Below are 16,704 nucleotides of genomic sequence, written 5' to 3' on the forward strand. Positions count from 1 at the left end.
TTTTGTACCATAGGTGAGTATTGTCTATATGACACGTATACAAACGAGTATCAGATTACAGCAAGAAAACGGGTTATTTAGCCCTTCTTGACACTAAGCAGAAACTCCTGGTGGTATACCTGGGGAATCCCTCCGTGATTGTCTGCAAGTGAAAGCTCAGTTAGGTTACACATGAATGAAGTCTAACACAGACTCGGGCCAACAGGTGCTGGGTGCAGTCCCAGGGACCAGAGCATAGAGGCTGGGAGCACCCAGGGGTCAGGGGCAGGGCTTGGAGCCAGAAGTGTTGGCTTGGAATAAATTCCATTAGAACCGACTTACCTAGACTAGACTAGAATAGACTGCACCAGACTATACTTGACTAGAATAACCTTTACTAAGCTAGAATACATGAGACTAGCCTAGGTAAGACTAGATATAACTAGACTAGAATAATTTAGACCAGACTAGTATACACAAGGCTAGACTAGACAAGACTAGGTTAGACTAGACCGGATAGACTAGACTAGACTGAATTTAAGTATACTAAACCAGAATAGAATAGAATAAAATAGAATAGAATAGACAAGGTTCTTACATGTCCTGGAAAACCTTGGGAAATACCCGAAAAATTATAAAATCGACCAAATGTCCTGGAAAATGTCATTGATAAGTCTTGGTCCTGGAAAATATCTGCTAGACTAGACTAGATTAGACTAGACAAGGACACAATCGAATGGAATCGAATAGAATCAAATAGTAGAGATTTATTCCATTGCTTTTTGGTGATATAATGTATTTTTCCAGAACGCATGTCTCAAGCATTAGGCATTTAATCTACACATTATCTGACAGTTACCATGTCCAGTAAACAGTGGATAAAGTGTGAGGCAGGTGTATGAGTCAAATAAACGCTCAGATTTTTTGAAAGGAGTGACTTCTGCTCTGGACCACATACACAGACCAGAAGTTAAGCTTTTTCCTTTCATTTTCCATTTGATACACATTCTCACATTCTCAGAAAAAAAAAAGTTTCGTAACGTGTAACCAAGTGGTCCATGCATCCTGTGAAACTATTTTGGTCCTAATCACTCCAATGTCGATACCAATTTTCCTGTCATCATTACAACAAAAAATAAATAAAAGCAACACGGCGTCCGGGTAGCGTAGCAGTCTATTCTGTTGCCTACCAACATGGGGATCCCGGTTCTGGTTTGGTCGGGCATCCCTAGACACAACTGGCCGTGTATGCGGGTGGGAAGCCGGATGTGGATATGTGTCCTGGTCACTGCACTAGCGCCTCCTCTGTTTGTGGGGGGGGGGACTGGGGGGGATAGTGTGATCCTCCCACATGCTATGTCCTCACTCCTCACTGTCAGGTGAAAAGAAGCGGCTGGCGACGCCACATGTGTCGGAGGAAGCATGTGGTAGTCTGCAGCCCTCCCCGGATCGACAGAGGGGGTGGAGCAGCGACCGGGACTGCTCAGAAGAGTGGGATAACTGGCCAGATACAATTGGGGAAAAAAGGGGGGAACCCCCACCCCCCCCCCCAAAAAAATAAATAAAAGCAATAACAGAATAATTAGTCTAGTTTAGTTTAATTAGGGCCATTTTGGTTCCTGGTAATTATGCAGATTGGCTAAGCGATGGCGAGTATTATCGTTTAGAAGAGGGGGGATAGGTGTCTGGGGTCAGTTGCTTCTCTGGCTAGGCTAGATGAGCTGCGTGGCAGGCAAGCTGCTTAGTGCTCCAGGCTCCTTAGCTTATTGATGCAGGTCTCCAGAGCTCCCCATCAGACCAAGGAGTTTATCAAGGCTCAGTTTTACCAGGTCAGTGCCCATCTGATTTTATCAGGACTCTCGCTTTCCCGTTAATCAGCCTTTAATAGGTCTGTTCCCATTAATTATGTCCTCAAGACTGTCTGATGCAGTTTTCTCAAATTGCCCTTTATCATCCCTCCCTGTCCTTTCTGTCTCTCCCTATTGCCATGGTCCTCAGTCTGATTTCTCTGCCTGTAAGTTTTCTGTATATGTGCATGTGTGTTTCCTCTGATTAGTGACCCTGATGCCTACTCTCACTGCTCTTTAGGAATAGTAAGTAAATTTGTAAGCACAAGCATCGAGGAGAATTCTTTTTTTTTTAAATTTAGGATGCAACCAAGCAATAAAAAAATAATATGAACAAACTATTTTATCGCACTGTGAACAATTCCCTTTATTCAGACCCACCAGCCGTACTTCTGTTTAACATACATGTTGAAAATAGAAACCACACACACACACACACACACACACACACACACACACACACACACACACACACACACACACACACACACACACACATACACATATCCATTCTGGACGACACCAGAGGAATTTCAAATATCAGTGTGAAGGACTTCGGCCAGTCAGAGAAGCTAACCCGTGGAACAATAGCGTCTTCACTGCGTCCTGCATGGCCTGTCTCTTTCTGCCATCTAGCAGGGTATATCACACAAGCTCTATAATATCCATCTATGTCTTATTGTGCCCATCCAACAACGGAGCTCTTTATATCTACTGTGTAATGGAATTCTTCCAGAGTAAAACATTCAGGACTTATGAGGGAGTGGGGAGGAGCACCAGACCACTGAAACCAATATATGGAGCCTGCGGGAAAAAAACTTGGGACATGCCAAGGCAGACAAAAACATGACTAAATAGCAGCCATTTGTGCTTTGGTGGTGATGCTGAGGAGCTGATGCCACCCAGCCAAAGATAATAGGAGACTACACACAGACTCATACTGGAGTCAGTAACCAGTCACTGAATGACACTGTCTTGTATGCTGTCTGCATTTCTGCATCACCTGCTTGACGCAGTGGCAAGCAGCAAGACAGTGTAATCACTGTCACTGTGTGTGTCTCTGTATGCACGTGTTGTGCACAGTGCAAGAGGTCTTGTACAAAAGCACTACAAATAATTTAACCTTTTATAGTATGCAATGATTCTTTTTCCAAATAATTGTTATGTTTACATATTAATTTATGCATGCTTTAATGTCCAGTTAAGACGCTGTTTAAAACTGATTACTAAGTTGTCAAATTAGATAAAAAGAGTGGGAGAAAAAAAGAGAGTAATAAAAAGGAAGAGAGGAGAGAGAGTGTGAGAGAGTGTGTGTGTGTGAGAGAGAGAGAGAGAGAGAGAGAGAGAGAGAGAGAGAGAGAGAGAGAGAGAGAGAGAGAGAGAGAGAGAGAGAGAGAGAGAGAGAGAGAGAGAGAGAGAGGGTAGAATTGCATAGCCATAGATTGGACTTCTAGGCAGCAAGATGTGCCCCAGTTTCTCGCTCTCTGCTTTCTTTACTTCCTCGATTGTCCCTATCAATCTCACACAGACTTCCATTTTCTCTCCCTATTAACCTGATTATGCACAGCCTCTCTCCACTCTACACACACACACACACACACACACACACACACATACACACACACACACACACACACACACACACACACACACACACACACACACACACACACACACACACACACACACACAGAGTAATCAAGTTTCCCTTGATGAACTTATGATGACCATGGCTCATATGAGCTCTCCTAGCCCTCCATGAACTCCTCTCTGCTTGGCGTTAAACCTGAATACTACAATACCCTGTCACACTGGAGTAGCAAGCCTATCAGATTATCTTCTCTAAAAACATGAAACAATGTCTTTTGGCCATTAGCAGACAGTCTAACTGTGTTGTTGCACATCAGAATCCCCTTGGCACCATATTGTGTATCTCTGAGGAAGGTTGACTATTGAGTAATGACTCACTGGCAAGTACAATGTCACCTTTCTTTTTCATGCAATGTGCATCATGTTCTAGACGCTACATTACCCTATACGTAAGGTCATTAACGTATAGCCCCTTGTAGGCGTTAAGCTCACTTGCAGTAACACAATAGTGCTATACTATTACCACTGTAGTAAAAGCCAAGGCATTGACTCCCAGGCTATAGGAAGTAGTCAAGTAAGCAACTGCTGAAGGTTTAGCTGTGTGGCTTTAAGTTGAAGATGGAGAGATTGTTGAAATATAAATAAATATATATAAATATATATTATACGGAGATATTTAGTGATAGGCAAGTGCGCAAGTCCATGAATATTAGGATGACATCCAGCGCTTTACCTGTGCCCCCATCCATAGGGTTAGTGGTTGTGTCAGGAAGGGCATCCGACATAAAATTATGCCAAATCATTACACGGATTGACAAGACCATACTGCACCGGTCAAGGCCCAGGTTGCCATTGGTGATGTGCCCTCACAGGGTACCGATGGAAACTGTAAAATCTGCTGTGGCAACCTCTGAGAAACAGGGAATAAGCCGAAAGAAGAAGAAAGAAGAAGATATATGGAGATACATCTCGGCTGAAATACAACACAAAGTAAGCGTTCCGGTTCAGAGAAATTAATCAGATTGATGAGTGGCTTACTTAAAGTGGTCATGTACAGCACATTAGCTACAACTAATAATCCCTAAGGTTTTGTATGAGTTTTCTAATAGTCTCTCCAAAGTCAAATGCATTATTTGTTTGGGATTAGGCTTTTCATTGATAAATCAGTGGCCCACTAATTCTATGGGCCACTATCAACCTAAAAGTTTGTGGATGGTGCATTTTCAGGAACATCAGGAACATTTATTTGTCATTTCATTCTGGGCACCTGCGCGCATGAAATGAAATGAAATATAATTTACCCCAGTCCACAGCAGTGCAACACAAAGACAAAAACACATCCAAACTACAAGAGCACATATATCCACACTACAAAAAACTACAAAAACACATATATCAGCATATATATCAACACACACACACACACATATACACTCACTGGCCACTTTATTAGGCACACCTGTCCAACTGCTCGTTAACGCAAATTTCTAATCAGCCAATCACATGGCAGCAACTCAATACATTTAGGCATGTAGACATGGTCAAGACGATCTGCTGCAGTTCAAACCGAGCATCAGAATGGGGACGAAAGGTGATTTAAGTGACTTTGAACGTGGCATGGTTGTTGGTGCCAGACGGGCTGGTCTGAGTATTTCAGAAACTGCTGATCTACTGGGATTTTCACGCTCAACCATCTCTAGGGTTTACAGAGAATGGTCTGAAAAAGAGAAAATATCCAGTGAGTGGCAGTTCTGTGGGCGAAAATGCCTTGTTGATGCCAGAGGTCAGAGGAGAATGGCCAGACTGGTTCGAGCTGATAGAAAGGCAACAGTAACTCAAATAACCACTCATTACAACCGAGGTATGCAGAAGAGCATCTCTGAACGCACAACACGTCGAACCTTGAGGCAGATGGGCTACAGCAGCAGAAGACCACACCGGGTGCCACTCCTGTCAGCTAAGAACAGGAAACTGAGGCTACAATTCGCACAGGCTCACCAAAATTGGACAATAGAAGATTGGAAAAACGTTGCCTGGTCTGATGAGTCTCGATTTCTGCTGCGACATTCGGATGGTAGGGTCAGAATTTGGCGTCAACAACATGAAAGCATGGATCCATCCTGCCATGTTTCAACGGTTCAGGCTGGTGGTGGTGGTGTAATGGTGTGGGGGATATTTTCTTGGCACACTTTGGGCCCCTTAGTACCAATTGAGCATCGTGTCAATGCCACAGCCTACCTGAGTATTGTTGCTGACCATGTCCATCCCTTTATGACCACAGTGTTCCCATCTTCTGATGGCTACTTCCAGCAGGATAACGCGCCATGTCATAAAGCTCGAATCATCTCAGACTGGTTTCTTGAACATGACAATGAGTTCACTGTACTCAAATGGCCTCCACAGTTACCAGATCTCAATCCAATAGAGCACCTTTGGGATGTGGTGGATGTGCAGCCGACAAATCTGCAGCAACTGCGTGATGCTATCATGTCAATATGGACCAAACTCTCTGAGGAATGTTTCCAGTACCTTGTTGAATCTATGCCACGAAGGATTAAGGCAGTTCTGAAGGCAAAAGGGGGTCCAACCCGGTACTAGCAAGGTGTACCTAATAAAGTGGCCAGTGAGTGTATATATATATATATATATATATATATATATATATATATATATATATATATATATATATATATATATAATCACTGTCCAAGAGAGCGAATGCCAGGATGACTGTCAGAACTGCCGGTCTGCATGGCCTAGCGGTTAGCTTAGCCTGCCCCTTACGCGTCCTGTCAGACCGCATTCAGTGTTTCCTCCTCAGGCGCAGCTCCAGTAGCACCATGGTGTAGATGTCAGATAACCCCATACGTAACGGCATTAACGTATAGCCCTTTTTATGTGTTGGGTTCACTTACAGTAACACAATAGTGCTATACTATTACCACTGTAAAAACCAAGGTATTGACTCACAGGCTATAGGAAGTAGTCAAGTAAGCAACCGCTGAAGGTTTAGCTGTGTGGCTTTAAATTGAAGCTGGAAAGATAGTTGAAATATAAATAAATATATAATATATCATTTAGAGATATTTAGCAGAGGCATGGGCACAAGTCCATGAATACTGGGATGGCATCCAGCGCTTTACCTGTGCCCCTGTCCATAGGGTTAGTGGTTGTGTCAGGAAGGGCATCCGACATGAAATTCTGCCAAATCATTATGCAGATTGACAAGACCATACTGCATCGGTCAAGACCCTGGTTGCCATTGGTGCTGTGCCCTCACAGGGTAACGATGGAAATTATAAAACCCTCTATGGCGACCTCTGAGAAACAGGGAATAAGCCGAAAGAAGAAGAAGATATATGGAGATACATCTTGGTTGAAATACAACACAAAGTAAGCCTTCTGGTTCAGAGAAATTAGTCAGATTGATGGGTGGCTTACTTAAAGTGGTCATGTAAAGCACGTTAGCTACAACTAATAACTCCTAAGGTTTTGTATGAGTTTTCTAATATTCTCTCTAAACTTAAATAATGCATTATCTGTTTAGGATTAGGCTTTCCATTGATAAATCAGTGGCCCACTAATTCTATGGGCCACTATCAACCTAAGAGTTTGTGGATGTTGCATTTTCAGGAACGTCAGGAACATTTATTTGTCATTTCATTCCAACCACTGGTGCACATGAAATGAAATGAAATATAATTTACCCCAGTCCACAGCAGTGCAACACAAAGACAAAAACGCATCCACACCACAAGAACACATATATCCAAACTACAAAAAACTACAAGAACACATAAATCCAAATACAAAAAACTACAAAAACATATATCCAACATATAAAAAAAACAAATTCACTGTCCAAGAGAGCGAATACCAGGATGACTGTTGGAATTGCCGGTCTTCATGGGCTAGTAGTTAGCTTAGCCTGCCCCACTTCCACGTCCTGTCAGACCGCATTCGGTGTTTCCTCCTCGGGCGCAGCTCCAGGCAGCAGCAGACCAGGCTCCCCTAGCTGATCCAACCCCAGCTCTTCCTGCCAGACACCTTCGACACACCTCCCAACACTCCACACGATGACACCAAAAACACAGTCAACGCTAGGTGAGGCCACCGCCAGACTGCCCTCTGTGTTATTGGAACTGCCAATCTGCATGGGCTAGCAGTTAGCTTAGCCTGCCCCGCTTCCGCGTCCTGTCAGACTGCCCTCGGTGTTTCCTGCTCAGGTGCAGCTCCGGGCAGGGCTGTGGTCCCTGGGCCCACAGGATGTGGCAGACCAAGCTCTCCCAGCTGATCCAGCGCCAGCTCTCCCAGCCATCAAACGAAAACACAAATTTAGATGCCGACGTAGACAAAGACACTGCATGGATGGTACTGGCTGAGGCCGCCACAAACGTAAGTTCACTCCGCCATCTTCCCACACTGTAAGCGGATTTTTTTCTGAATTTTCTGCCCATTACAAGAAATATTAACCACCAGTTATAATACTCAAATGGATGTTTACACTAAATACCAAAACTCATTATGTTAACTACTTGTGTTAAAAAAAATAACACTCGAGGAAGTTAATTTAGGAATAAATACTCAAGAGTAAGCAAAAGTGATATTCAAGGTTTCTTCGAAGTATAAGTACTCATAAATCACAAGTACATTTGGGGTAATTCTTCACAGTAGACATAAAAGATTACCGCTATAATGGAGATATTCGACCTTGTGTAAGTGTAATAATGGTGGCGGTAGAGAGATAACTGTGGTCCCATTACTGCCTTGCTTGGCTGTCACCATGAGCCCTATGCAACACTTAACAATCAACCACAAATCCCTGTGGCCTCTTTTATAAATCCAGTTTGTGTTACTTCATGATGCAATCAGTTTGCGCCCTATGTTTATGTTTGTTATCATTAAAGTCAGACTAAATGTTAAAGATTTCAATTATGTAAAATATGTGTAAAATGTTTGCCTGTTCTGCAACCTTATAGTCAACTGTCTTTATGCATGCTCAATAAGAAAATCACAGAAAGTTGAATCAGTTCATCTGGACACGTTTATTGAGAGAAACGTTTCTCTCAATAAAGGTGTCCAGATCAGGGCTGGGCAACTTTAATGATAAAGAGGGCCACAAAAATGGTATCCTCACTACCAGAGGGCCAGATTATGACCATGCACTTCCACCAGTGGGATACTGTAACCCCATCCCTATAGCTACTAATTTAATGAAGAGAGTAAAAAATATACCGGTAATCAAAGTTTAATATTCCAACATTTCTATTTAACCAGCTTAACACAGAAACAACAAGTCCAAATTCCTGTGTGATATACCATTATTTCAGTGCAATGGGGTCTCAAAAATCATCATTCAATAATGGTACAAAAGTTAACATTCATACTAAGTGCAACAACTAATATTCATGTTTGTAGTGCATTTGTACTCTGACCTCCCATTCCATGACATGTTTCAGATAAACATACATTTAGCTCAAAATGGTAAAATGGTAAATGGACTGCATTTTACATAACACTTTTCTAGTCTACCGACCACTCAAAGCACCTTTTTACACTGTATGCCTCACATTCACACACACATTCACTACACTGATGAAGCCATTGAAACTCACCCACAAGTGGATCAGTATAAAGTTCTCTCATAATGAGTTACTTGTGGCCCCTCCTGCTGGCGTACAATATGCTAAATGTCAAGGTCAACGTTTGTGCCTCCGATCTGCATGAGCTGGAGGAACAGAGTTTCATCTGTCCGCCTGTTTCTCTCTTTTATCTTGATGTGCTTCATTGTTGAGAAGCTGCTCTCACAGATAAATACTCCAAAACATGCTGGCCATTGAGAGTGCAAAATCGCTGAGGAGTGGAAAGCGGGACTTGGATAGTAGTCTCCAAAATGAAATTCTTCTCTCATTGTGCTTTGCTTGAAAAAAGGGGCCTGACTGCAGTTCACAAAGTTCAAGCTGCAACTCTAGGGCTTGCTCACTGACCGCAGCAGAGAGGGGGATCAAGTGAATAATGCAATTTATTGGCTTCATGGCGTGGAAATCTTGAAAGTGTTCCTTGAACAGCTGCTGCAGTGTTTCTATGCCTGCTCTGTACTTGAGAAACGTTTTATCACATTTGGGGACAAATTTGGATGGTCGGATGAAAAGCCTTCTTTGAACAGGGCTAATTTAGGCTTAAATGCGTTCATGGGTACGTAGAGATCCCACACAGTTGGGCCTCTTCCCTGCATCTGTATATTAAGGTGATTAAGATTCGAGGTAATATCCGCAAGAAAGGCCAGAGAAAATCTGTATCCCTGAGTTTACTGCAGTAAGCCCTTGTATCACATCGAATACTGTCCTCCGAGAACACTGGGATTTCAGTACGCAGAGCAAAAAAACCCTCTTCAAACACTTCCCACAGCTCATCCATCTGATCTCAGTGTGCATCTGTAAATCCCCATAAGCGGCACTCACTTCATCCAAAAAGGCTACAAACTTCCTGTAGGAGCCTAAATACAGTTTATAGACAAAATATAAAATGTAAATATTTGACTAATTAGCATGCAATGATTTCTAGTTCATATTTACAGTAATGCAATAGGTTAATTGTTTGATTCATTGTACTCAAAAGGTGTGTGAATAATTTAAAGTACATAAGATCTAATTTATGTTACGTTTGTAATATTTGGGGATAGGTGACTATAACTGTTGCTTCCTAGTAACCGCATACGCCTTTAATTCTTATGATACTCTCGCGAGAGTTGGAGAAGGGGCGGGTGGAGTTAGGCAAGGAGAGAGTGGAGCCAGTTTTTTTGAACTCTCGGACTCCTGTTCTTATTAACCTTTTCTCTTTTCTAATCGACAATCGTTCTGTACCAAATAGTATATCTTGTGTCGAACTAAACAGTTAACCTTTACAGAGTGGTCCTGTGGATATATAGTTTTTTGTTTGTTTCTGATGTGGATACGGACGAGGGCAGTCGTTGGAGCGTCAAGCTAAAGGCTTCCTTCTTTGGAAACCTACACTTCCTATGACTGAGAGACCTGTTCCCCATCGAGTGAGATTGATAACATTGGTAACTAAATCCATGACATGTCTGAAGTTCAGTGTCTCGGCACAGAAATGAAATAGGATTTAGCCTATGACAAAAATTCTAACAAAGAAAACCCACATTCATAACCATATATTAATAGTTAGCTAGCAATAACGTTACCCACCTGATGCATGATGCAGTGCAATATTGGACAGCCAATGCCACTCTGGGGGAGGAGCCCGGCGAATCCAGTGCCTCTTCCTTGCACTTGTCCAAGCCCCATGCTCACTAACAACACTTTCAACGGCGTTGAAGACATCCTTGCCCTTGGTTATGCCAAGACACCAATTCCAATCACTCATCGTGCACGTCATGCTGGCTAACATCCATCACATCTGTACTCTCATCCAACGCTAAGGAGAAGTACTTGCATACATGGATGGCTTGCTTTAGCTTTTCCCTCGACATGATTTTGAATGTCAAAAATTCTTCGCGTCACTGTGCGACGGGACAGAGAGACCCGTTTCAACGTTCTTAGCCATGTTATCATCTCCAAAAGCTTTAGCCATCTCCACTGCATAGCTTCACTGTTTCGCCATCTGACAAGGGCTTCTTTGCTTTAGCAAGCTCAAGGGAAACAGCATAAGACGCCTTGAGAGGGGACTCCTGTGTGGACGTGGCTTTGGTAAAGAGGCTCTGCTTTTCATTAATGTCAGCGATGGGAGCGGCTCTGGCGCCTCCGGTGTTCGCCATATTGTAGTGGCGACTCAAGTTGAAATCCTTCATGGCTGATTTTGTTTCCAGGCACACTAAACACATAAGACTGCCTTTGAATTTCGTAAAAATATATATTCTGGAAGACACGGTTCTCTAGGTCAAGTTTTATTTTATTTTATTTTTTTTGCCGCTCATGTCTCTCCTCGTCACGTGTCGTTGCGTAAGACCAAGACGAGACCATGTGCAAGCCGTTTCTTGACTACAGGCCCCTGGTGTTTCGAGAGAGCGCCCTCTATCAGTGGACAATATAATTACAATTGGGATCCAGTTCAAATGTGGCTGTCTGTGACTGACAGCCAATTAATTCAAACACTGAGTGTACCTTATGAAGACACTTTCATAATTTGTTTGTGTGCTATGATGTCAGTAGATCTAAAAAAGTGAAATTATTCATGAATACTGAAACCTGCTTAAGTTGGTTTGAATCTCTATTCTTAAATGTAATTGAAGTACTTTAATTTTGACTGACTGTAGAAATTTTGAACTCACTTTGTTTCAGACCTGACTGACTCTGTGTCTCGCAGGAGGTCATTTTCATGTCCCCCACAATGTCTTAGTCTGCAAAGTCCTGTGTCTGATTGGGGTGTTTGATGCAGTTAGTCCTTGTGGTGTTCTCTGGTAAATTATCAAGAGATTTTCTGTTTGAGGGCATCTTCACGCTCCAGTTTTAAGCATGAAGTTATCCAGCTCCTCCTTAAAAACTAAACCTGGAGTCCTTCGAATCCTAGCAGCATAATCCTGCAAATTTAAGATTTTCATAGAAAATCATCTTCACTCACATTAATGTATATGATATACATCTTCAGAAATCCGGAACTGGTTTAAATATGACAGCATGAAGAATGCCATAAATAAGATTTAATATTGTATTGGCAGCAGATGTGGGTTAAAATCCTGTGTGAAATCTTCTAGATTCCTGTGGGATTTTCGACATTGTAAAGCAAAAATTTAGATGTCTCCAGAGTATTCTTTGTTGGCATTCAGGGCAGTGCACTATGATAGGATCTTAACTTCCTATAAACCTCATAAATTTAAATCCCTCTACAGGGGCCCTCAGGTCATTGCTCACTATATTTTAACGGAGTGCAGGCTTTGCTATTTGGCATCAAGTTTCTCAAATACTGTCTTGAAGAAGCTCAGGCTTTTAGGAAAAGCATTTTCCATTTATTCACTTTATTCACATATTTTGACTCAGTAATTTCTACAGACACACTATAAGTAGGAGGTTTTTGACCCATAGCAACTCTTGAACCTCTAAATGACAGTTAGTCTCATATTTAGCTGTACCATCTGATTAGATTCTGGGGAGTTGCGACCTCTCCAAAAATATTTGTGAGTGAGGGCATCCAAAAATATATGCTGCTGTAAAACAATGAAGATTTTGCTATTTTTTCTTCAAATTAACATCATAATCCTTACTGGTAAGGAAATTGATAAAAAAAAAATCTGCACCTCAGCCACTATTATCTCTCAATCTCTCCCTCATATTTAATCACTTGGTATTGCCCATGCAGTTTCATTCCAGGTAGGGTTTTACAGAAACGGCATCAACAGAGAAGCAAATAATGGCCGAGCTGGAATGATTGACGACACAACTGTTTCGCCTCCACTGACTTTATATTAGACATGGATGTTTGATGTGCAAGGGGCGATGGGGTGTTTTGTGATGTGAACCAAGCTTGTGGTACAAAAGGGTGGGACAAAAGTTGAAGTCTGGTTAACTTTATGCAAATGAAGTTGCTGTTCATCAGCCATTTAATTGGACAAACAAGATTCGGTTTGTTCTTGCGGTCACTCCTCTGGGATCTTATTGAATTTCGTTTCCTACTTTCCACCAGGCCGATCATGACAACAAAGGACCAGTTTGGCAGGCTGGATGCCAGTCCAGGGATATACATTGCATTCAGTGGGGCTTAGCCGTCAATGTGCTCCATCACCTTTAACATGCTGAAGAAAACCAATCTTCTGATTAAAGTGTCGAAGTGCTTCCAAGTGAGCTGAGAACACGATTCAGAGCTCATTTTAATTTTCTCTCATTCTCTACGACTGTTTTTCTCTCTTAGTGTATGAAGTTGTAACTGTCACTGGCAACATCAAAGGAGCGGGTACAGATGCCAATGTGTTCGTTACCCTTTTCGGAGATTTTGGTGCCACTCCAAAAGTGCACTTGGCAAGCAAGTGAGTTCAAACGTTTACCTTTGCTTAATGTCAAAATTTTCTTCAGTAACTTTGTGGACATGTGGTCATTATAGATCTTCACTCATCAAACTGAGGCCCTGTCTGTAAAGGAGCCAGGATTAGATTAATCACTCTGTTAAAGAAGGAAGTAAATAGAGTTTAATTACTGTAAAGACTGATTTATTCATTGGAAGAAGTAGCATTGCATTGCTGTACGTTTAGATTCAATATTATATTGCATGTTTGGTATGTCTTTATGCATGCGCAATAATCCAGGTAAGAAAATCAAAGAAGGTTGAATCAGTTTATCTGGATACAGTGTTTATTGACAGATACATTTCATCTTCATCACTCATCTAAGTGACATCTGGATACAATGTTTATTGACAGATACATTTCAGCACTCATCTAAGTGACATCTGTCAATAAACATATCCAGATGAACTGATTCAACCTTCTTTGATGTTTTTGGTATGTTTTGAAAGAACAGCAGGTTGTCAGCTGGTGAAAGTTGTATCTCCGTGTCAGCTATTAACTGTTGAATTTTTCTATTCTTCTCTGATCCTTCAGCACAGAAAAGAGGTATTTTCCCATCAATTTACGAAGGGATGGTTATGATCCTGTCCTCGTGTTGGGTTTTATCATGCATATGGCACTGTACAAAGGAGCATTCCTGCAAAAAATACAGTAGGCCTAAAAAGAGCCTGCTCATTGGATTACTGTACTCAGTTATGCAGCTGGTAATCAACCAGTTAAGCAAATTATTTCCTACTATTTCCCGCAATATATTTGGTCCGGACCTTGAACAAGACAAATATTTTCAGATAAATAATAAAGAACAACATCCCTGTACTCGAGATATGCAGGAATGTGTTCTCCATACAGTAACATAAAAAGCAATGGACACAGAATATCTGGAGTAAGGAGGAACTATGTGGCATGGCCGGTCTTCCTTTCCATTCAAAGGCAAATGGAAGAAGACCACGATGTCATTTCTTCTGCTGATGATCAAATGACCCTCAGGGGAGTAAGTGACAGGCTCCTCTTATCTTTGCACACATGATTGGCAGATAAGGTTTCCTGTACATTGTATAGGGTTTACTCATGTATTGTGACCCGGGTTAGACCAAGTCAAGCATACCGTGGTGTGGCATTATCCAACCCCTCAAACAGCATCAACATGTCATCTGTACGGTGTGTGATAGATATCTAAGGCATCCTTTAAAATACAATGTTACATGTTGATGGTAACAATGGCAGTGAAAAGGAGTTTCACCTTACTCAGATATATATCAGGTCCTGCCTGTATTGTGTAATGGTCACTGACAGCTTTACAACATGATATAGGTAAGTGATGATTGCTATGGCTCCCAGCATATTTGCCAGATTGAGAAATCAGGGCAGATAAAAAATGCAACTCTTTGGAATTCCAGTGTAATCAACAGATATTCAGATTACATGAATTTCAAAGCTTGCATGGAGGTTTGCTTTTGACCACTGGCTCCTCACCCTTCCCTTACAGGTTCTTTTTACATGCAGACAGAAAGTGCAGGCATGGATATATGTGTGTTGGATGGTATTTCAATCTTGGCAATTTTTTATTGATGCACCTTGCACTTTAATTATGCGTATTTTTTTGGCGTTGTCACTGGATTGAATATTGGCCAAAATGGCAGGCAGGGGAGCATGGAAGTAGATGCGGGTCAGGGACAAAGGCCGGCGCTCTCTATTGTTGAAACAAAAGGTGTCTGATTCACCATGGTTGGCAGACAAAGTCTGTCATCTGCACAGATCCAACTCATCGTGGCGAGTGGTAGATGAATATCAGAAGGGGGTGGAGGAGGAAGGAAGGAGTATTGAAGCGGCAAAGGCCTAGTAGGGCCCTGGTATCCAATTATACCACTGCCGTGAGACCACCAGGGTGTCCTAAACCAGATCAGTCAGAAGATGTAATTTACTGCTCTAGCATATCTGTTCTGTTTGTGGTCTGTCATGCACTGGATCTTTTTACTTCATACTGCAGTCTCTCTCACTTTTAGTTAGGAGCTCTCTCTGTTTCTGTCTCTCATCTGTGAAGCATGTCCCCCCCACCCCCCACGCACAATTGTTTCTTAGCTCTTACATTTGCCTTTCTCTTCTCAAATTTTTAGAAGTCTAACAGCATTTGAGAAGAATAAGACCGACGTTTTCCGTATCAAAACACAAAATGTGGGACCCCTGAAGAAGCTGAGGTACTTTGTGATGAGAGCAGTGTCTTCCAGAGTCTCCCCCCCCTTTCCCCCGAGTTGTATCCGGCTAATTGCCGCACTCTTCCGAGCTGTCCCGGTCACTGCTCCACCCCCTCTGCTGATCCGGGGAGGGCTGCAGACTACCACATGCCTCCTCCGATACATGTGGAGTCGCCAGCCGCTTTCTTTCCCCTGACAGTGAGGAGTTTTGGCAAGGGGAAGTAGCACGTGGGAGGATCACGCTATTCCCCCCAGTTCCCCCTCCCCTCCGAACAGGTGCCCCGACCGACCAGAGGAGGCGCTAGTGCCTCGACCAGGACACATACCCACATCTGCAGACATGGCCAGTTTTGTCTGTAGAGACGCCCAACCATACCGGAGGTAACATGGGGATTCGAACTGGTGATCCCCGTGTTGGCAGGCAACGGAATAGACCGCCATGCCACCCGGACGCCCCTTCCAGAGTCTTTTTGTCCTCTATATTTCAGAAACAGTCACTTTCAGTAGACATTTTATTAATTTTCTCAATTTTGTGGCTCTTATGCTCCTTTAAATACCTTTGCTGCAGATACAAACGATTCTATGGCTCAAAGGACATTGTCAGTTTCTGTATTCTTTACAGTTTGATGTATACTATTGGCTAATATTGGCTTACAGATGGAGTCAGATACTAGCTGCCTGACTTATTGTCCATCTGTGCTGGCCATTGAGGACTTTCATCAAGTAATGCGAGAGAAGTAAGCCTTATCTGTTCCTGGGTATTAGCATTGTGCTGCTGTTTATAGAGAAGTCAGATCTGCATGTCAGTCTGACATAAAAAGTGAGAGTGATGGGCGTCTGGGTAGCGTAGCAGGCTATTCCATTGCCTACCAACATGGGGATCGCCAGTTCGAAGCCCCATGTTACCTCTGACTTGGTCGGACGTCGGATGTGGGTATGTGTCCTGTTCGCTGCACTAGCGCCTCCTCTGGTCGGTCTGGGTGCCTGATTGGAGGGGGGGGGCTGGGAGGAATAGCGTGATCGTCCCACGCACTACGCCCCCCTGGTGAAACTCCTCACTGTCAGGTGAAAAGATGTGGCGACT

At 42.7% G+C, this 16,704-nt stretch overlaps 1 protein-coding gene across 1 annotated transcript in view; it reads left to right on the top strand.

The window, feature by feature from the left end:
- The window catches only part of loxhd1a (lipoxygenase homology PLAT domains 1a), a 64,461-nt gene that overhangs the window by 800 nt on the left and 46,957 nt on the right, over nt 1-16,704 (top strand). The window contains exons 2-3 of the mRNA XM_056290409.1: nt 13,278-13,392; nt 15,543-15,623. Coding sequence (XP_056146384.1) covers nt 13,278-13,392; nt 15,543-15,623 — 196 coding nt within the window. The remainder of the gene's footprint in view (nt 1-13,277; nt 13,393-15,542; nt 15,624-16,704) is intronic.

This window comes from Lampris incognitus, chromosome 12, assembly GCF_029633865.1.
Source record: "Lampris incognitus isolate fLamInc1 chromosome 12, fLamInc1.hap2, whole genome shotgun sequence".
Taxonomy (NCBI): Eukaryota; Metazoa; Chordata; class Actinopteri; order Lampriformes; family Lampridae; genus Lampris; species Lampris incognitus.